The 21,300-nt window shown below is 39.3% G+C and overlaps 3 protein-coding genes across 3 annotated transcripts in view; 2 read left to right on the top strand and 1 right to left on the bottom strand.

Moving 5' to 3' along the window:
• Nucleotides 1-8,823, bottom strand: part of LOC145486211 (uncharacterized) — a 46,251-nt gene extending 37,428 nt beyond the window's left edge. The window contains exons 1-7 of the mRNA XM_081464822.1: nt 8,276-8,823; nt 6,169-6,333; nt 5,380-5,723; nt 4,515-4,764; nt 2,586-3,152; nt 1,508-1,672; nt 457-1,017 (exon numbers count right to left, since the gene is read on the bottom strand). Coding sequence (XP_081320948.1) covers nt 457-1,017; nt 1,508-1,672; nt 2,586-3,152; nt 4,515-4,764; nt 5,380-5,723; nt 6,169-6,333; nt 8,276-8,342 — 2,119 coding nt within the window. The 5' untranslated portion in view covers nt 8,343-8,823. The remainder of the gene's footprint in view (nt 1-456; nt 1,018-1,507; nt 1,673-2,585; nt 3,153-4,514; nt 4,765-5,379; nt 5,724-6,168; nt 6,334-8,275) is intronic.
• Nucleotides 8,824-10,207: 1,384 nt separating this feature from the next.
• On the top strand, nt 10,208-14,870 carry LOC145486229 (von Willebrand factor A domain-containing protein 2-like). The gene is made up of 6 exons (XM_081464849.1): nt 10,208-10,572; nt 12,178-12,254; nt 12,623-12,898; nt 13,685-13,928; nt 14,483-14,499; nt 14,805-14,870. The coding sequence occupies exons 1-6, from the start codon at nt 10,500-10,502 to the stop codon at nt 14,868-14,870; spliced, it is 753 nt and encodes a 250-aa protein (XP_081320975.1). The 5' UTR covers nt 10,208-10,499.
• Nucleotides 14,871-15,964: 1,094 nt separating this feature from the next.
• Nucleotides 15,965-21,296, top strand: LOC145486225 (matrilin-3-like). Its single transcript, XM_081464844.1, has 5 exons — nt 15,965-16,148; nt 18,126-18,320; nt 19,413-19,747; nt 20,376-20,616; nt 20,782-21,296. Exons 1-5 carry the CDS (start codon nt 16,067-16,069, stop codon nt 20,826-20,828), a joined length of 900 nt encoding a protein of 299 aa, XP_081320970.1. The 5' UTR covers nt 15,965-16,066; the 3' UTR covers nt 20,829-21,296.
• Nucleotides 21,297-21,300: the final 4 nt, after the last annotated feature.

Here is a 21,300-nt window from a genome sequence, read left to right as displayed (position 1 = left end):
GAGGAAACTAGCCACTTTGAATTTAAACTGTACTGTAAATATTTCGGTGCTTAAAATTTCGGACGCTTCTCGGTAACAAGATTGGCGGTACGCGGTGGGCTTTCATCAGTTACTCACCCCGGGTGATAAAATGAGACACTTTAAAACAACCTTTTCCCTCAGAAGTTGACAACAAATACAAGGAAATATCCATAGTCTTTAGACGATCGCTGGTAAATCATGTTCCGGTTCTTATACACGTGATGCTGTAGTATGTTTTCGTTCTCTCCATTCTTAAGTCATCTATACTATCTTAGTCAAGGGTTATCATTATTTTTTTTTTAACGCAGTACTTCTTTAAATAGTACCGTTAATGAAGTGTATATAGCTGACATGCTCTAAGCGATCGATCAACAGGCATTTTATAAAAAACTGCGAGAAAAAGAAAGGTCAATTCATTTCCGTGAAAGCGCTTACCTGAACACATCTTTCGGGACAGATCTCTCAACACCAAGTCGCCTAGTTCACCTGGTTCTTCTGCTTTGTAGATAAAACGTCTATCGCCAGCTAGTTTTTGCATAAACTCCTCAGGGACATTACGATTGGTTCCTATGGCAACAATGGTCACGCCTAAGTCACGTAGCTGTTTACCAGCCCCCTCGAGAACACTGAAATTGGCCGTCGACTCATCTGAGCTGACAAATAAAAGGTATCGAGGGTGTCCATGTCGCATTCCACCTTGTAAACTAAATATCTCTTCTTTGATCGTTTCTAGTGCAATGTCAACCCTACGTTCGGAGTCGACGCGTTTCCCCATGTTATCTATGAGGATTTCCAGCTGGATTTGGTCGCGGTACTTGCGAAAGTCTGTAAGCACGGTGGCACTAGCACCGTATTCTAGTAAAGAAAAGCGAATCTCCGGGCTGGGAAACCGTCGGACAAGTTGCTTAAGGAAACGTTTGGTGTTGTCGAAGTCGCTGGTTGTTAGGGAGTCTGAGTTGTCAACAGCAATGGCGATATCCACTGGAACAAAGCAGTCTGTTGAAAGGAAAAATATACATTTTTTTAAAGGGTCATGCACAGAATAATCACGAAAGTTGTCACTTCACCATGACGTGACCAGGTGCTTAGCAACTTGGAGACGAACTGGGGCTCAAGCCAGTCTCAGAGACCGGTTTCGCCATCAACTGGTTATTGTTCCCAAGATCGATTTAACAAATGCTCTGACATGCACATAGTCTCACTTACGTAAATATTAATACACAACATTTTTATTTAGATTGCAAAAACCTGACAGATCGGATGGTCAGTTGCTTGATGAGGCATTTAAAAGTTAAAAGTTATTCGACGTTTCGACGCATCGAGCATCATTATCAAGAATGAAAATTCGTTAAATGTCAAAGGTAAGTTTTGAATATCATTTAGACGGCATTCCTGGGTACGTGATCATGCCAAAATGTTAATAGATATAGCTTCGCGCGAACCGTCATCATCATCATCATAACTTATTGGGAAGTAAATGACTTACTACTGATTCGACCGAAACACGTTCGCCCGCCACAGTTGTCTACACAACACAATGGCGTTTGCCCACCATCAAGCATACAATCGGCATCCACGTCACATTCGTTCTCAGAACGTTCTGGACAGCTCAGCGGAGGAGGAGGAAGAAGCGGGCACTTGCCAACTTTACCTACAAGGACCAAAACGTGCTTAACAGTATGCGACCCTAAGGCAGCTTTATAATTCTTATTCTTATGAGTAATATGAGTAATAACGAAGAGGCAAGATTTGCTGTTACTCCGAGTTTCGTGCTTACGCACTCATCAGACAGTATTAAATACTGTCTGATGAGTGCGTAAGCACGAAACTCGGAGTAACAGCAAATCTTGCCTCTTCGTTATTACTCATGTACTCAGCTCTACACTATATGTGTATTGAGCACTATTTTAATGGGATCTGCTACTTCCTCATATGGTTAATTCTTATTCTTAGTTAAGTTTGATCTAGTTCAAGGTTTTTTTAATAGTTTCGTGAATTTGCGGTTCCTTACGTCCATCAACTGTTGATGTTCACTTTTTTATCTTCCTTTAAGGCTTGCTTGTTTGCTCGCTTTTTTTAGCTCGTTTCATTGCTTATTTGCTTATACGTTTTGTTTCCTTATCTGTTTGTTTGTTTGTTTTCTTGATTTTCTTTTTTTTGTTTGTTTGTATATTTGTTTGTTTGCGTGCTTGTTTACTTGTTCCCTTCTTTGTTTGTTTGTTTGTTTGTTTGTTTGTTTTGTTTTATTGCTTGTTTGCCTGTCTGTTTGAGTTATGATATATCAGTTCCACAGCAAACATGTTGCTTCTGCTTAACTTTGCGGCAACGGAACGTTTCGTTGAACAAAAGATCTTGCGATCTGTTCTGTCATTTCAACAGCGATATTTCTCATTTCTTACAGAAGAAACTAAAAATCATTCAAGCAAAAATAGAGAAGGTAAAATTCGATCCCCTCTCTACTCCTCAAATGGTTTAACTCATGGTTTTTTACCGTTGTCGAAAATTACCACTAAAAAAACTAGTTCACGACAAAAATGAAAAGTATTCTTTACCACACAAATTACCTTTACAAATCACCTCTGCAACGTCTCTACTCTTTGTACTAAGATCATTGGGATTTGGAACGTTGTAAAAGAACTTTGACGGCGGTTGTGTTGAGGCGAGCTCGTAAAGGTTCTGATTAATACTTCCACCAACTCCAACAGTAAGCAGCCTCACTCCCAGGCTCTTCAGTCTGGCTGCGGCAGATAGCACCTTCTGTTGACTGCTTACAGAGCCTTCTGGGACGATAAGTATAAATGCTTTGGGTTTGGACTGCCGTACACCGCCATAGATGCTGAAGGTGAAACGAAAAGCTTCATCCAATGCAGAAACCACATTAACTTCCCTGCCTTGCTGTGTCAACTGATTTGTGAAGTCTTCCAGAACATCTTTTGAACTCAGCTGATCAATCTTCAGAGTTGTCGATGCAGATCCACTATAAGTGACGAAACCCACGTGTACCTTCATGGGACTCACATCGAATGATTCGATAACCTGGCTCACAAAACTTTTGATGCTCTCAAACTGATTGGGTCGAATGGTCTGCGAAGTTGGAATTCCAAATACGACATCAACAGGTTCAGAGCAAGCTAAAAGAAATTGCATTTTGTTTTAGGTACAGTGGAACCCCGTTAATACGGTCACCAACGGGCCATGAAAATTTGGCCCTATTAACTGACGGGGTGGCTGTATTAACGGGGTGGCCGTATTAATGATTAATGATCATGACTGATCAAAACTGAGTAACGTCTTAACAGATATATATATAACAATTGCACTTCTAAGCAACTTTTCTTTACTGATAAGCATGAGAATGTAGATACAATTAGTAAACAAATTGAAACTTCAATCAGTACATACAATATTAACAACGGAGAAATGAACATAATTGGTTTAAGTGGCCGCATAAACGGGGTAAAATTACAAAGGATTATATAGGTTGGGATTTCAGAATGTGGCCGCCGGTCGAATTAACGGGGTGGCCGCAGTAACGGGGTTTTTCTTAAAAGAAACTGTATGGGCTTTTCGCCGGGACCAAACGAAGTGGCTGTAATAACGAGATAACCGTATTAACAAGGAGACCGTAAGGCGGGCTTCAACTGTAGTCGCAAAGCATCTAACCTCTCTCATTTCAGCGTCACCTTTGTCGTCATAACCACCAGGTGAATAAGTCACAGTGATAGTGAAATTAACAAATAATGAATTGGGGTAAAGAGATTGATATTCGAGCTTAGATAAAGTTTATGTATGTATGTATGTATGTATGTATGTATGTATGTATGTATGTATGTATGTATGTATGTATGTATGTATGTATGTATGTATGTATGTATGTATGTATGGCGTAAAGAACTAAAAACTTCGCCGTTGTGGTTCCCTTCTCTGTGACACAGAATTTGGTCATTTCACATTGATGTTAGCAAACGATTACTACGGAAATTCTAGCGCGCACTTTCAGTTAGCAATGTAGTGGACATTGCTAACTAAAGCTTTTGTCTGCAACGTTCTCGTCCCCGCTCTAATAGGGAGTTTAACTGAAAAGCGAGAAGGAGTAAGAAAAGGTTTCGTAAGCAGCGGAAGGCACTTCTTTATCAAAAATTAGGACAACTTTCTGCCAGAACATAGTTATTAGAGGGAATGATTAAGAAGCCCGGTAAACATCAAAAAAGCAAACAAACAGGCTAAGATTTATGTTGGAAGGTCCTTGACCCTGCACATCTTTTGTTTTATGCTCTTAGACTATGCAAGAATTACATAATCGCAATGCTTCTTTTGGTTAGTTGTATGAGCACACAAAACCACTTTTTGTATTTTTCCAGGTTTTGTGTAGGATCAACCCTCCAAAATAGCCAACAAAAACATTCAACAAAGATCTTTGTCAGGTTTCATAATCATTTCCCACTATTAACTATGGCCAGTAGAACTAGTTGCAAGAGTGATTTCTAGCTCACCTAGGCACTCGCGCGTAGTAAGGTCTCCCACCACATCTAGTATCTGATCGAATACTTCGGCGACGTACAGATTACTTTCGTCGGAAGCTATGTTCAACAGCTGAAATGGGTTGACGTTATTTCCGATTCCAAACGCCAGGACCTCAATGCCTTTGTCGTGTAACAGTCCTGCTGCACGAATTAGATTTTCCTCTGCTTCATCTGGACTGGGCTCTGGAGTTTGAGTACCGTCTGTTAACACCAGAGCCATCTACAACGATCAAAATTTCCATGTTAGTGAAGGAGCAAAAAAAAAACTGTGCAGTATTTAGAGGGAAGGCCACATCAGCCTTAGCTGGTCCTCTATCCAGGTCGAATTGGAATTTAGAGATGATGGTTTTTTTGTGGAGGGAGGAAAACCCGCGTACCCGAAGGAAAACCCTCGGAGCAAGGCAAGAACCAACAACAAACTCCACGTCATTAGGCAAAGGAAAATCACCTCGCCATTAGGCAAAGAAGGCTCTTGTGTTACTCTGGTAGCCTGTGTACTGACAATGTATAGATTGCAAGCATTTTCCCTCTTTTCATCAGAATCGCTAGAAGAACTTCCAGTGCTTTATCACTGATAAATCGAGGGTAAAATGCTTAGGACAAGACGATAGAAGGTTCTTGGGGTAACGCAGTCTAGCTAAAACACCCATGGTAAGACCAGTTGCATTTACCGTACCCAAATTCGCCAAAGAATCTGACCATATGCGTTCACTAATTTAACATCATAGGATATAAGCACAGAAAACAAGGCTTTTGATTGGCTAACTGCGAATGTAGAAACGGGAATCCTAGTAATTAGGGACTGACGAAAATATCCCTTGGAAATATGGTTCACCTGTTTGACGCCTGGCCTCATACCAGCTTCCGGGGTGAAAATTTCCTGATCCGCCAAGATTAATGCTTTGTCAATGAATGTTTGCCCTCCAGACTGAATTATTTCCTCCACTTTTCGCTTGACATTCACAGCATTGAGTTGTGCATCAGTAAAGTCGTTAAATCTGAGATACACTTTGGGTTCGCTACTGTACTCAAGCAGGGCGAAGTGGCTTCCACTAGGGGAAACATCAAAGGCGCTGATGGTTCTCTTGACAAATTCTTTGATCCGGCCCCAGTTTGTTCTGGAGATGCTTCCTGAGCCATCCAAAATGAAGGCAAAATCCACGGAAACAGGACAGGAGGCTACGAAGTTGAAACAAAAGCATGGCTTAACCCTTTGAACTGTGCATTGATAGCTTTTTGACCTACGTAAAAATGTTACAGTACAACCTTTCACATTTTCTTTTTCCTGCAAAACTAGAAGCTGCGTTCATTTGCTACTTTTAAATTTTGTCATTGTCAAATAAGAAGACATTCAGACAACACTTAAATTATAAAATTTCTTGAATGCAGCTCCCGTCAATTACATTTCTAGAATACTTGTTGCGCAAACTTGCACCTATGCTTCAATCCCTGTCCTGTTTGTTTGCTTGCTTGTTTTATTTTTGCCATTTCTAAATATATTTACAAAATATTAATCTATAAGGCAAACGCCCAGGGAAGCTAATAAGGCTTATGTAAAAGACTACCTAAAGATACCTATGGCCTATATGCGTGGATTGATGTTATATGAATTGAAGTTTCATACTTTGTGGTTCAGGTTCTATGCACAACAGTTGACAAGCCTCGTCGTCGAAAGGTGAGGGACAACACTTGCGGCCAGCGGAACATTCCTGGTCTGACAGACACTCATTGTCTACATCCATTGGACACTCCGCACCGTATTTGTTCACTTTAGGACACACAGTGTTCTCTGTAAAGAAAGAAACGAGGTTCACTAGATAGGTCTGCCGGTTCATTAGTTTGTTTGCTTGTTTGTTTTTTTGTGATTAACAATTAGATTATGAGCTCGAGATTTCTATGAGGTGATAGTTGATCAGGCCGAAGGCCGAATCAGCTATTACCTTGTAGGAATCGAGAGCGAATAATCTAATTGTGTTCATAGAATCCTTACTAATAAATAACGACAAATATGACAAATAACTGTTTACAATTACTTCTCGACGTATTTTTATTTAACTTTGCGCCTTAGAAAGATCGCCCGGATCATTTTTTCAATAATTTCAAGTTTGTTTAAGTCAAGAAACAGTTAATGTCCTTCGTTTAGTCTTCTCAGGAATTTAATTATCCATTTGCATTAAAACGTTCCTTCAAAACTTTGGAGAAACGAAAAAAACGTCGCCATTTCGTGGACAACCTCCAGCCACTGCACACTAATGGCTGATAGTGTACGTTCACTCTGCCAATCAAATTGCAGCATTTGCATTGGTGTTCTAATACATGATTGCAAAGAAGCTTGTTTATTAGATGGGAGATAACGAGAGCGGATTCACGGCAAAGAACCAAAGCAGTGGTGACCATTTGTCAATTTGACACTGTTTATTGTTAATGATTGAGCAGTTGTTTCTGGTTTTAAAAAGCGGTGTCGTTATTAAATGTGCACATTTTACATGTAAGGTTTGATTTCCTTGAAATAACAACGTAAAAATATACTACAACTTAGCAAGGTGCTCGTACACTGGCCATGGGATGAAAACTGAGGGTTTTCTTCTCACAGCCCTCGTTGAAGTGAGGGTCAGCTGGTATGTTCTTCTTGTATACATAATTTATATTCCTCATAGATGAGGATCATGTTTGAAAATATAATGGTCGCGCCGTGTTTAATAATCCAGTTTTGCTTTTAATGAGTAGTAAAGAGTGACTTAGAACTGAGGCTAACGAACTTGTAAACCTTCTACCAATTGATTGCTGTGTTTTCATAGTTGTTTGTTAATTTCTGTTTAGCAGTTGGTAGAATCTGTTTTTTCACCAAAAACAGTTGGTAAATCTGTTAAGAAGAGGCATCGAGAACTGGTTCTAAATTTCCCCTTTCCACCCTCACAGTTGGGATATTTGGGGGGAAAAAGTAGGAAAGGATGACAACAACACAATCACAGTCCATGGAATTAAAAGCTTGAGTCGCGTTCCACGAGTAGTAAATAGTTATGGTTACTTAACAGCTCTCAGCTGTTTAGCCCGCAACGTTACAAGAGGCGAAGATAGTCCGTCTGTTTTTCGCGCCCTAGAAATAAGTCACTCGCGGCTTGACTTCCAGTAGCGTGACATAAGCGTGACATAAGCGTGACGCAGCGTCAAACAAAGCGTATTTTATTTGTTTGGTTTAAAAAAAATAGCGTCTCTGGATGTCTCGCATTTGAGGACTTTAGCAGCTTAGAGCACTCATAAATGCGAAAAATTGGTCATCTGTATGAGCAGGTTGTTTATTTAATTTCTGCAAAGCGGGAACGAAGACGACAATCGAGCCGTTGTTGTGTTCGGCATGGTGTACAATCCATTGGAAATAAAACAAGACCGCAGCATGTGCGTAATGCTCCATTACTAAGACGTATGGAAAAAGGATGTTAAACTTCAATGTTGCAACTGCTGATCGCTGAGTATTTTCCAGTGAAAGGCGAATTTCACAAGCTACACATAATCTCTCACAGACGCTTTCCTACAACATTACACCCGCAGATTATGAAATAATTATAATTCAAAATGCCAACAGAATCGTACCTAGGAGCTTAAAGCCTTCGTTGTTGTGTAGAAAACTAAAATGGCCTTATTATGTCTTTTGTATGACCCCAAAATTCACAAATACTCTCGTGAGATTCAAACAGTGACATTATTATACAGTCGTGCATATTACTACTTACGGGTGTGTAATCCTTCCATAATCAGACCAAAGATAAATACCGAGGTCAAAGCCTTCCAGAGCGTCATGTTGCTAGGATGCTTGGGGAAGGCCAAGCGATATGATCAGGGTATTTCAAAAAGCATTCCTCATTTACGGCTGAACTCAAACTGGAACCATAGAATGAGACCGTGAGAGCAGAAGAGCTGTCTTTGTGACGACACATGACACCGTGACTGGCCTTATTCCGACACCTCAGGTAATCGGTTTCAAATTTCCTAATTCGTCTGGTAATGTTTCGGTTTCGTGGGCGCGTAGCGCGATAATCGTGATTGGCGCGATGCCGGATGACAGGCGTGCGTGATGACGCGAGTCTTCGCACGCTAAATCACAGAAGAGTGGAACCGAATTTTACCAAATAGAAGATGGCGTTCAATTTTTTTCTAAGAAAATTATAATAATGCACGCTTGTGTACGCACGGGACGAACGCGAGTGCACTTAGCAGTTTTTCTACACCTTAATAGTGTATTATTTTCTTAGAAAACATGGGAACGGCATCTTGTATTTAGTTAAGACAGTACTATAGCATGAAAAATTAAATATATTTACATCTGAGATGGGGTGGTGAATGCACTGGCATCACCACATCCGGGACGTATCATACGTGATCTATAACTTCCAGCCGTTCATCTATTTAACAATTACATTATGAGATCGAGAATGCTAACGCGTGAATATAACGGGTGAATCACGCGTAGAAATCGAAAGCGAACAGTCTAATTATTTTGGTATAAATTTTCTTGTCACAGACACTTCGAAGACGCAAAGAAACGGCTGCAATTTTGTAGTTATTCTGTTAACAACCGCACACTCACTGCTAACGCTACTCATCATCTACTAAACAATTAGATTACGAGGTCGAGATTTCTATCGCGTGGTAGTTAACAAGGGCGCCGCCCGAGTCAACCATCACGCATAGAAATCGAGAGCGAATAATGTAATTGTTTTAGTATAAATTTACTAGTCGTTCAAAACGTTATCTAACTTTTCTTCACAGACACTTCGAAAGCGCCAAGAACCGGCCGTCATTTTGTTAACAAGGGCACACTGCTACGCTACTCACTTTCTATCACAGAATAGATAGTGAGTAACGTAGCCAATCAGAGAACGGCATTCGTGATAGAATGCCAGTAGATTTATACCAAAACAGAATAAATAGTGAATAGCGTAGCCAATGAGAGAACGGCATTCGTGAAAGTACGCTTGCAGATTTATACTAAAAAAATAATGCGTGCTCAGCTCCAATAGCGGGTGTATAGCAGAGTTTATTTTAATTCGCTGTGTTCTTCTTGTGCTTGGGTAACCTACTAGAGACAGGTTTGGTGAAAATAAAATGACCTCATTAAATTTCTAAACCTCTCATCCTAAATCGCCGTCATGGGCTTTTTCAAATTTCTCCTTCAAAACTGGAAAAAAATCGCCGAAAATAGATTTTGAAAAGTCCATAAGCGATAATTTAAAACTGCTAAAACATTTCGGCCTTCGGCAGCTTAAAAAAATATCATAAGCAGCTAATAAATCTAATAAATTTTTAGAAAGATAACGATGTTTTTTTTTATTGATTTTCCTTTTATAATTCTTAAGGCATGTCGCGATGTGACTGCCAGAGAAGCATACATGATTAACTATAATTACACACAAAAAGAAGGCGTGAGAAAAAATAACATTACTTAAATTGACGTGATTGTTGATCCCAGTCAATGTGTATAGTCTCCCGTGAGTGTGAGTTAGTGAGGCAGAATGAAGGATATCAAAACAATCTGTAGAACAAGATTTGCGGCGAGGTCAATTTAGGAAGAGCAGCTTACAAAATAAGATTGCCATGTCACCTTGACATGCCACAGTGTTTCTCAAAATTTATTTTATAAACAAGTCTCAGTCGAAGTTTGAAATTAGTCGCTGTTATTTGAATAGTTTTAATCGACAAGTGCGAAATCAAAAAACCATATCGTTTTGAATTATTCTGTGAGGTGACGAGTCAATCGCATGTCCGTCTTGACGTGTGAATTATGATGTCAAATAAGTCAGATAACTCTTGCCGCGGTGGGTATTTTTTAATAATCAAGAGTTTTATCTTTCGAGAAACCTGACAAACAGCATCCGCTAAACAGCACCTTCTGCAAAGTATCTCTGGTCTGGATGTTTGTTGTTTTGAAAAGAGTTGTAGCAGGTTTAGTTGTTGAGGATGCTTTGCTACAAATTACTTGTTTTCTGTAGTGCGTTATTGTGGATGGAATCAAGAATTTGGGCTCAAGAAGGTGAGTTTTGGAAAGCATTTCTACCGTGGTTCTCTCATGAGCGACCGTGAGAGTTATACAGATCATGCCCTCGAAGGTCAGAAATAGCATTTACTGAAAGAACACATGTGAACTATATTACGGCCAAGAATAGGAAATCGTCTTCAGCTGTGATCTGCCATATAAAATGGTTCGTAGTTTTCGTGCGTGAGTAGTCAGTTTTAGCCTATTTTTGTTTTGCTCATCAAGTCAATTCCTCCTATCAGTATTTATTAGCAATACTGACACGCACTTTTATTGTTGGAGGAACACGAAAATCACTGACATGCAACTATCACTCACAAGCTAAGAGCGAGTGTTCGCCCAACGTGGTCTAGTTTTCTTTACCTGCAGGGCTAGACAGAAATGCTTGGTCTATTGCTCTTATGAAATAATAATAGGACATTTTTAACAACAATACACGTCTGTTAACAGTCTTCAGACATATCACACAGTTACTAGCTTAAATTTATATACTTTCGATTAGCTATTTTCAGTGGGATACCTCTAAGAAGCCATTTGGACTATGAGAGAGGGCAAACACTACTGGATGGGAGAAATTTATACTTTCTCCACGTTCTGGTTTTAGAAAATGCTCAGAAATTCGGAAAACAAACAAAGATTGTTTTATACATCAAACGTAGTTTTCATGCTTTGTTAGCTTTTGTTGTCAGGAAAATATAAAGCACCTTTATCTTCTTCGGTTTCTCAGTGGCAAGTCAATGTGAACTTTACTTTTCTCCTGACTCCTCTGGAATGCTAGCAGTAGATAGTTATCGCTTTTAACTTAACTGGAAAGAGCGGCCTATGGCCAAAGCTAAAGAAAAGATACAATCTGACTACATGCTGCTAAATGTTGTTGTCTGCGGATCTTCGAAGACCTGGTCGAAGATTAAACACACGTCTATATAGTGTTTCCGTGATTGCTGACATTGTCTTTGTATGATAAGAAAGATACAGTGAGGACATTTGCAACGTGCTTCTTGGCGAGGTTACGAACGCGCACGCTTACCCTTTGTTAACAGGCGCATGATGCACTGTGGGAGTCGCGGCCAGTTTTGGTCATCAACGTCATCCTCCCAGTCGTTCTTTTACTTCTTTTGAAAAAAAAACAGTGCTATACTACGAAACGAACAGATCTACATGAAGCTGGTCTATAGCACATTTTCAGTTGTCTTAGTTATTTCCAAATAACCTCTGAGTGTAACTGATCTCCACCCTTCTCGATAGACGGACAGGGAGGTTAAGAATAGAGTATACTAAATTAAAATTCTTATAAAAAACGATTTCGAAAAACATTTAAGCAGAAAAATTAACGTAAGTAAAGTAACATGACGTTTCGACGACTTCATGTCATCTTTGTCGAAACTTCATGTTACTTTACTTACGTTAATTTTCCTGCATAAATTAAAATTAGAATAAAAACTAATGATGACGATTCGATCCGGATTACTAACAATTCGATCCGGATTATTGTCAAGCATTTTATCACGAGCCTCTGGCTCGGGTGATTGCGCAAGCACTCCCTGTGTTTGACATTAAATTTCCATTTCCATTTTTTTTTTTACTTATGTTACTTTCTTACAGAGATTCTCTGTAGCCAGCCCACAGACCTTGGTATTATCCTGGATTCTTCCGATGGCATTGGTAGTAATTGGTTCAAGGTTTGTTCTGCTCAAGGTCACTAACACACAAAACTATTACTTCCTGCTGTACTGAAAGTCATCTAGCTGTAAATGAGAGTAAATCCTAACGTTGTTCTCTTTGGGCAGTTGGTTCTTTTAGTAGCAGTTATTGGTCTTATTAAAGTAAAGTAGCTGGAATAACCTGGAATAGCTTTACTAATTGCGGACTTGTACAATAAAGGGATTGTTGTTGTTGTTTATTATTATTGTGTTGTTGTCACTCAGGCTCACATGTATAGGCGCATTAGCCTCTTCCCAGTTCTCCGTGGCGCCTCCTGGTCTATGATCAGTTGCATAAACTACACTCTGTTCTTCAGTGTTAATTATTCCTGTCTCTGTCATACCAGGTAGTGGACTTCGCCAAAGCTCTGGTGGCTTTTTTCAACGTAGGTCCAAACCGTAGTCGTGTCGGCATTATCACTTATGGCACTGAAGCAGAGCTGGCTTTGGACTTCAACACTTTTCAAGGTGATAATCTCTCCTCTGAAGATGTGCAAGGCTTAATTGAAAATCTGGTGCCGCGAGGAGGAGATCGCTTCATAGACAAGGCTTTATCACTGGCAAATGAACAGCTGTTCACTGTGGAGGCGGGAATGAGAGTAAATAATAATGAATCTAACAAGGTGACATGTATTTGCGTTTTGATGTTCTCTGTTTGCAAATATACATAATCGAGCCTCTGAGTCACTCTTTTACCAGTTCGTAATGTCATTATCGTTTTGCAGTGAAATAAAATTAAACAGTACATTTTAGGCTTATTCACAAAAACACGCTGAAATCACTTGAATCAAACCCAAATCAACGTAGCAGAATTTTCTTTACGTCGTTGTCGAATATCAGTTAATTTAGTAGCCGAATTTTCTGCGGCTTGGATCAGTTATATTAGACGCGACTGGAAAATTACCAACAAAAAATCCCCGGGATGGACTCACATGAAAAAAGAAGGAGTGCTGTTCGTACCATTTAGGGTGTTCAGCCTCAAAAGCTCCACAGCGGGAGCTTAGGGTATTGAGCCGGAAAAAAATCTCACAGGAGAAATATGTTGTTTTAGAATTGGTACTTCTTAGGAGTGAAAACCATTTCAAGCCACGCCCACAAAGCAGGATCTTGGTACCTCTTAGGGGCTCTTTTCAAAATTTCTCACGAGCATCCCCGTCCTTTTTATTTATATGGGAGTTCTTCCCCGGGCAAAAAGGCTTGGTGATAGTTTTGTTTTTTACTCTGTCCATTACGGCTCTATTCTAACTTGAATGCAGGAGAAATGAAGAGAAGAAATCCTTTTACAATCAGCAAATAATAAATGGTCATTTAATAGTGTCGTACCTTTTCTATATATTTCGGTCGCCTTAACTATGCTACCAACCCAAATATGATTAAGTTTTTTTTTTTTTTTTTAATTATATTTCCAGGCTTTAATTCTGTTAACGACTAGAAAACAAACCAAAGACCGAGGCCGTTTCACGCCATTAAGGGAAGCATCCCAGCCTATCAGAGACAAAGGAGTCAAGATCTACGTTGTGGGACTTGGTTCTGATGACGATATTGACGTCAATGAGCTGATACAAATCGCAGGCACGCAAGAGAACGTGGTTACCGCTGATGTCTTTGGAGAACTTGTTGCGCTAGCAGAGGAAGTATCAAAAGTCGTTTGTGGTAACGAAATACAACTAAACCTGTAACTATTGTGGCTTAGAAGGAGTAGGATCTATAGACTTTAAAAGTCTATAACGCTTTCACCTTTATATAAATACTGGGACAAAATATCGCTCCTACCTTTTGAGACCGCCGTTGTTTCATATTTTATGACAAGTGTCTTGTAAAGGAGCTACGTCACGATTTGCGGATCTTGCAAAGTTTAGCCTAAACTTTTCGAGTTAGTCGTTTGTAATCCACATCAATCTCCTCCGTCCTTAACCATTGTTGTTCCTTTATGGTTTATTAATGTCTCTTTGGTGTTTTTCTATCTTAGTGAACTACTATTTTAAGGTCTCCTTCAGTTTAACTTTGTATGTGGCCAAATACAAAATAACTCAAGGTACCGTGACTGAGCTCCTTTAAAATCCAACCTTGTGTTCTGAATACTCAAGAAGCGTCTGCTTGACTTGACTATAAAGAGTGTCTATTTTGAGTATGACGGTATAGTTTTATCATTTAAAAGAATTTTATTCCTCGGTGCTTATTTCAGTTTACTTATTTCTTTCTAACAGGGATCAAGAATTTTGAGGTGAGTGAAATAGTCACGACCTGTGTTGTTTATTGTTGTCTAATTTGATCGCGTGAAGTTATGATATGAAAGGCAACATATCAAAGCCAATAACACGCTGCTAATGACATGCGGGTTACTGGCCTTGACAAACACCATTCACGTCCATTTCTCAAAGAGAAATAGACGTGTCTATGGCGGTGGAACGAAAAATCAGGAAATATTTATTCGTCTGTTTGTTTGGTTGTTCGTTAACTGATTTGCCGATTGGCTGATATGTTGGATAGTTGCTTGTTTGTTGTTTGTTTAAAAAATGAACGTGAAAGGAGACAGTGACAACTGCCAAGAAGAAGACGAAGTTGAAGAACTGCAGATTTTTTTTTTTTCGGTGAGTAAATTTAATTTCCTTTGGCTGATAACTCAGCGTTTATCGTTCGTTTGTTTGTTTGTTTGTTTGTTTGTTTGTTTGTTTGTATGTTTGTTTTTTCCCCTCAACAGCGTGATAGACTGAATACAGGAGTTCTCTTAATATATTTTTCTTTGACCCTGCTCCCTAGGTTACACTATAAACGATTGCATGTTTTCCAGTAAAATGTTTAACCCCCTAGTTTATCATATCAACTCTGGCTTCAGATACACAAGATGGAGAATTTAGCGTTTTACGGGAATCGAAAAAAAAATGAAAACTTCAGCTTTTCGTTTTCATGTGGACGGAAAACATTTTGAAACGGAGCTTTTCGAAAACGATGGCGACACGTTAATTGTGTGGTATTCCGGACCGAATCCTCACACACAAATCCAAAATGGCAGGTGAGTGTTGCGTTTTTAAATTTCTCCGGCGTAGTGTGGACGGAAAACGTTTGATGGATTTTCAGAGTGAAACCCCCGTTTTCAAATTTCTCCGGCGTAGTACAGTGTGGAAGGGACCTTAGTCTTCAGAGAGCGAGGATATTGTGTATCGCTCAACATTGTTCTCCTCAAACATTAAAATAAATTCAATTTTCGATGTCGCATCATCTGCACTGCTCTTGCAAACTGTCCCCGCCACAACATAGAAATAAACCAATATCCGCTATGTGTGCACCAGATGTCAGCACTGTCCCTTCAACATGCGTCCTATGTGTACACACAAAGGGGTTTCTCCCCGCTTCGCGTTTTCGTAACACGTCTGCTCCCCCGGTGTGTACCGAGCTAAAAGAAGGAGACTGGCGGAGAGCTAGCCAAATGAGCCAGTTGGGGGGAGGCTAACGAGTGGCTCGGACGGTCTGTCGGAAGGAAACTCCTCTTTTTGGTCTCTTTAGTATTTAATATATTGCGGTATTGATATTTGATAGATATCCATCAAAATCTGACAACAGATGTTTTAATCTGAGCACGTTTCCTTTGCTTTGGCATTAATCTTGCGTTTATAAGACAAATTTTTATTGGTCAATTATAAAGTTTATGACTTGTCCGTCAAATTTGTTATGGTTCGGGATATATGATTGGGCAAGATATCACCATCATCTGTAGAGTGTTGAAGCTTTTGTTCCCTACTTAAGAAAGGAAACATAGCAGAAGTTCTGACCTCCTCTGGAACGAAGACAACATGCGCTTGTTTGCAGTTACAGTGTTTCTGTCGCTTTTAGGCGCATTGGTCTGCTCCGAGAACGAATTCGAGGATGAATCACGTAAGTAAACGAAGATGACTAGAGCAGTAGTTTGCAAAATGATCTTATCTGTGACCTTGTATACATAAGGATCATGCAAGACTTCTTTGTTACCTTGTATGCACTCGTTCCTATGTTCTGTTTTTCAGTTTAACCATAAATATATCGATTTTGCCTCTATACAATCATAGATTGCTTATGTTAGGCCAGGTTTATGTTTAAAAGTATGTATTTTGCGTTTTTGATAAATACATCGGCTGCGACAAAGCAACAAGTTCCAAGCCTCTTTATTGCCAGCCTGGCCGCCATATCAGTGAGAGATATAAGACGACGGGTTTTTTTGTGGCAGAAACTAATCCGGACTATTTTTGGCATAAAAGAGGTTCTCAAATGTAGACTTAAGCTTTCCAAATGTATATAGTTTCGTTGCCTGAAGGTATTACTGCGATAGGATTCTATGATAATGGTTATATTATTAGGAGATTAGGAGGTAACTTGACAGATTCTATTACAAGTGGACAACATCAACGCTTTTCAATTGTAAAAACAGAGATTGGCAGCCAAATGGCGTAAGATGCGTTAGTCTGTAACATGAAAGAAACAGTGTGAAATATTTGTAACGCTATATGAAGGAGTTTTAGGATAACGTGCATTCCAAGCCACATTTACCCAAGAGTAGATTTATCAAGATCATTTAAATAATTTATCAAGATCATTTCCATATGAAGGACTTTGAAAAATGTTATGCTTTACAGCTTTTTTAAGGGGCGCTCCCTCCAACTTGGGGTTTATACATTTCTCAGGAAATGACCCTGTGCATTCCACTGTTCCATTTTTTTTTTTTTACTGAGAGAATGATTTTAACCGTGTCATCAATGTGTATGTAGATAAGCGTTATTATTAATAATGTTTTTTTCACACATTTGATGCGTTGGTACATAGAGAGCAAATTCTCTAAATTCTCCAAAAATCGGACTCTCTGGTTACATTTCAACACAAAATAACTAAGATCTGCGTCTAATCTTGATAGCAAATTTATTGTTAGAAATTTAGTGAACGAGAATAGATTCTATAAGTCAAAAACATTGAACAATACTCGAACCCGTATTTTTTGTCGCTAAATGGTCAAAACGCGAATGAAGTTACCTTAATTCAACGCGATTAGATTGCAAATGGCGGTTTGGAAAGATCTCGTCTTGCGAAATTTGTCCAACATTTTTGTGTTTTTCTTTCGTAATCAGCATTAATAGCCATTAAGCTTCATCAGTCTTAGCTGAACTTTTATCCTTTTGGTTTAACATTGCCTCTCTGTCGTTTGTCTACTTAAGGAAACTGTTTTGACTCAATTGACGTAGCGAAAACTTTCTGTAAGTTGGAAAAAATGACTTAGGATTGCATGAATTATATAAAGAATACTGTGGGTTAGTTGACACGTATGGCTTGACCTTTAAGAAGAATTCCGATAGGAAATCGTTTTCAATGGACAAAAACCTTGTACCAGAATAACTTTCACTACATTACAGTCCTTTTTGCATTTTCTAAAAGCTAAAGATGTCAGCAGTTGCCTGAGATAACACCAAAAACTATTTCCCATGGGAACTCAAGAAAACTGTAGTTCAGAGAACTTGTGCAATCACTGGTAAAATTACATCATCAGTGTCATGTCACCAGTACGTTCAAGTGTTTCATATGAACTTCAAAATTTGTTTTCGACATTTGGTGTTGCTAGAAATGATTTCTTTTGAGAAGATTGAGTCGAACAGAAGTTTGCAATACAATGTACATAATCTCGGTACGAAGTTTTTCTTCGCTTGTTACTCAAACTTGTGGTGGATTCTTTCTTAACATGTTTAGCCCTTACAGTCGGCTTAAAAATCGATAACTTAAAAGTTTTCTCTTTCCAAAAGTCTTGCTTTTCTACCACTATTCAATGTTTTATTGTTTTTTTGTTTTTTTTGTTTTTTGTTTGTTTGTTTTTCTTTTCTATTTTTCATCTAGTGCAAAATACCGGTGAATGTCCTCCAATGACGCGGTATACGCGCTGCGCGATACCAGTCACCCATCAGTGCACGGTGGATGTAGACTGCGACAAGAACGAGAAATCTGAGTACAAGTGCTGTTACAATGGTTGCTACATGACATGCCAAGCTGCTGTTGAACCAAAATCTGGCAAGCCTCGACACAAAAAGAGAAGTAAAGCTAGTTGACGTTTTTATGGACGAACGAACGAACGAACGAACGAACGAGAGAACAAAAGAAAAGAATAAAGGATGGACGGACGTAAAAACCAACATTTCCAAATTCCAATTCGATCGGCCAAATTCGATCAGGATAGAGTACCCCCATGAAAACCAGCCAAGGCTGATGTGGCTTCCTCTCTAAATATTATAATTTATGCTCCAGCCCTAAGAAAAAAAGAGGTGCAGATTACCAAGAAGGAATCAAAATAAAGGTTTTAAAGGGGTGCAGGTCAACTGGATAAAAAAGAACAGACGGAAGTATGGATTTAGCTTTATAGACCCCTTGACACCTTTAAATTCGTATTGTTTTAACGTGCTTGTCACTGAAAGATGTCAGAAATCGCCACTCTTACCTGTTTTTTAATACGTTTGTTTCCCCTCGCTGGCAAAAAAATTGTGTGCTTCTGTAGGTATCATCTTTGTTTTTCTTGGCAATACACTTTCTCTGTTGTAGGACAAATGGTTATACACACCAGTCACATCCACCGACTTAAGAGTACTGACATAATAGCATATTACACCATACCAAATTAAAGTAACGCGCGATAGCTTTTTATTTACAGAGGCACACAATAGAGTTAATTCGCAGACTTCATGAACTTGTAACCGAGGTTAGGCGCTGTGGTAGAAGTTTACAGTGCTCCTTCCACATCCAACCTTTTAGAAAGAGAACTGCAGCATCATACAGTATTGAGCACTTAATAGCTGGCCCCACGGGAAACAAAACGCACTGTTTCGCGTGGGGTCAGTCATTCATTCTTCTGTTATACATCCCAACTCAGAAATGGACCAAAAAAATGGAATACACTGCAAAAAAATTATTTCCTTGACGAGGGGTGGCAGACAAATTTGCGGCGGTTTCAAGATGTACGACCTGATCACGTGCGAGTCGAGAGTTCATGTTGTTATTTCACTAGGGAGTTAGTGAGTTCTGTTCGCCCTCGTGAGTCAGTGAGTTTTGAGCCATAATACGTGGCATGTTCTCCTCCAATCGGAAAGAGTATTTGAGTTGGGAGATATAACAAACTTATTTATTTCTACGTAGTGTGTGAAAAACCCATGGACCTGGTATTCATGATCGATTCATCAGAGAGTGTTGGCCTTGAGAACTTTAACAAAATAAAAAAGATGGTGGACAAGACTCTGACGCTTTTCACCATCTCCGAGAAGAAAACCCACGTCGGCGTCATCGTGATTGACAGTGTGCCTCACATCGAGCTGAATTTGAACACCCTCACGGGAAACAACTTCACCCAAGATCACGTGATGAAAGTTGTTGATAGTCTCCAGTTCATCAGCGGACAGACACGTATCGATCTCGCTTTGCGCATGGCACGAAAAGAGGTCTTTTCCAAATCGGGGAGGAAGGATGCTGGAAAGGTAAGAATATAAAAACTGATATCTCACCTTTTACGCTCTAGTTAATTTATAGAAAAATATGGTATACAGTTTGGATAATTATTATTTCGAGCTTTCGTAAAAAATAACGGTTCGACTGCGTAACATCAGAGCTAAACAAAAACAACATTTATTTTACTTATTTTCAAATTTCGCGGTAATAAAACAATGATAAGAGAGAATAATTTTAATAATTAATTCATTTGGAACAAATACAGATATCTAGAGTACTGGCAGTTTTCCTAGGCCTGTTGTACAGATATATTTACATCCGTTATCACCCGTTAGTCATTCCTGGTGTGAACATGTAATTTGAAAGAGAAGTGAGGTCTTAACAGGAAATTCTCACACCGATACCTTGCGTACTGACCGAGCGATGGCGAGGTCAATGCGGCCAGGTTTGAGATTTTCCCGTGAAGACCGAACGTTCGAGGTTAATAAGTCGTTTATCATATGGCTTTTTATGTTGCTTTTGCAGGCCCGCAATCGGCCGGTGGGCATTACGCGAGAATAATACCCTAGAATTAGCCAATTAGAGGGTGCGTTATATCAGCTACCAACACAAGCCATGTAATAAATGACAGCTAATTCGCTCTATCTTCTTCTTTAGCTTCTTCTTGCTTTTACCGACGGAGGACAAACGTGGGATCGCACCATGCTCAACCTTCAGAAAGAGGCCCAAAGTCTGATAAAGACTGGGGTCGAGATTTTTCCTGTGGCAGTCTGGTCTGAGATGCTGAATTTGAAGACTCTAGTTGACATAACACACGACTCTCGTAACGTATTCAACACCCAGTTTTTTCCTTATCTTCTGGAATTACTCAAGAAAATGTCAAAACGACCCTGTCCCGGTAAGCTGATTTATAATCTCGCCATTTTAGCTAATCACAAAGTTATTTCCTATGGAAAATGATCATGTATCTTTGCAACTTGAACTGCTTAAATGTCCAATCTCCTGAGAACTGTACCCGAAATCATTAATCTTACTTCGGTAACAAAATGTTTATTCCTTGCAGGTTCTCTGAAAAAGAAGTTGTTGAGGAATATAACCAGGAAGGAATAAACAACACAACTTATGTTGATTTCAGAACGGTTTTCAACTGAGTGTCGTAAAGCCAGATACCAAAGTTATCACTTCAGCCAATCAGAAAGGACGCTAGCAATCCAGTGAACCAATCAAAACTCAAAAGTAATTACATGTAGCTGATCCGAAGCGCGGGAAAACGTGTGCGAGCGAGTCTTGACTAGTCTCATTGGATCAAAAAGTGGCGCTAATTTTTTTTAAGCCACTCGTGTGGCGTAGTGATGGAAAACCAATTACTTCTCGACACTCAAATGAAAACTGCTCTATTGTTTTAGAAATAACGAGTTATTGAAAAAAAAAAATAGACAACAAGCAATCTCTCAATAGTTAACTTTAAGTTAAAAATTGTTCCATTTCCTAGTTACATTTTAAAGCAAGGCTAGTTCCACGTTGTTATTGCTTTTTAGCGTTTGAAAATCCTACTTGGTCAAAAAAAATTAAATTTACCGAG

The sequence above is a fragment of the Orbicella franksi genome, chromosome 5 (genome assembly GCF_964199315.1).
Source record: "Orbicella franksi chromosome 5, jaOrbFran1.1, whole genome shotgun sequence".
NCBI lineage: Eukaryota > Metazoa > Cnidaria > Anthozoa > Scleractinia > Merulinidae > Orbicella > Orbicella franksi.
This window is presented reverse-complemented; position numbering and strand designations above follow the sequence as displayed.

Excerpts from the sequence above, each read along its gene's own strand:
- LOC145486225 (XM_081464844.1), top strand. The coding sequence starts at position 16,067 with ATGCGCTTGTTTGCAGTTACAGTGTTTCTGTCGCTTTTAGGCGCATTG. Across the intron at positions 16,149-18,125 it reads CGAATTCGAGGATGAATCAC|TGCAAAATACCGGTGAATGT; the intron begins GTAAGTAAACGA and ends TTTTTCATCTAG. Across the intron at positions 19,748-20,375 it reads GGAGGAAGGATGCTGGAAAG|CTTCTTCTTGCTTTTACCGA; the intron begins GTAAGAATATAA and ends CTTCTTCTTTAG.
- LOC145486229 (XM_081464849.1), top strand. The coding sequence starts at position 10,500 with ATGCTTTGCTACAAATTACTTGTTTTCTGTAGTGCGTTATTGTGGATG. Across the intron at positions 10,573-12,177 it reads AAGAATTTGGGCTCAAGAAG|AGATTCTCTGTAGCCAGCCC; the intron begins GTGAGTTTTGGA and ends ACTTTCTTACAG. Across the intron at positions 12,255-12,622 it reads TTGGTAGTAATTGGTTCAAG|GTAGTGGACTTCGCCAAAGC; the intron begins GTTTGTTCTGCT and ends CTGTCATACCAG.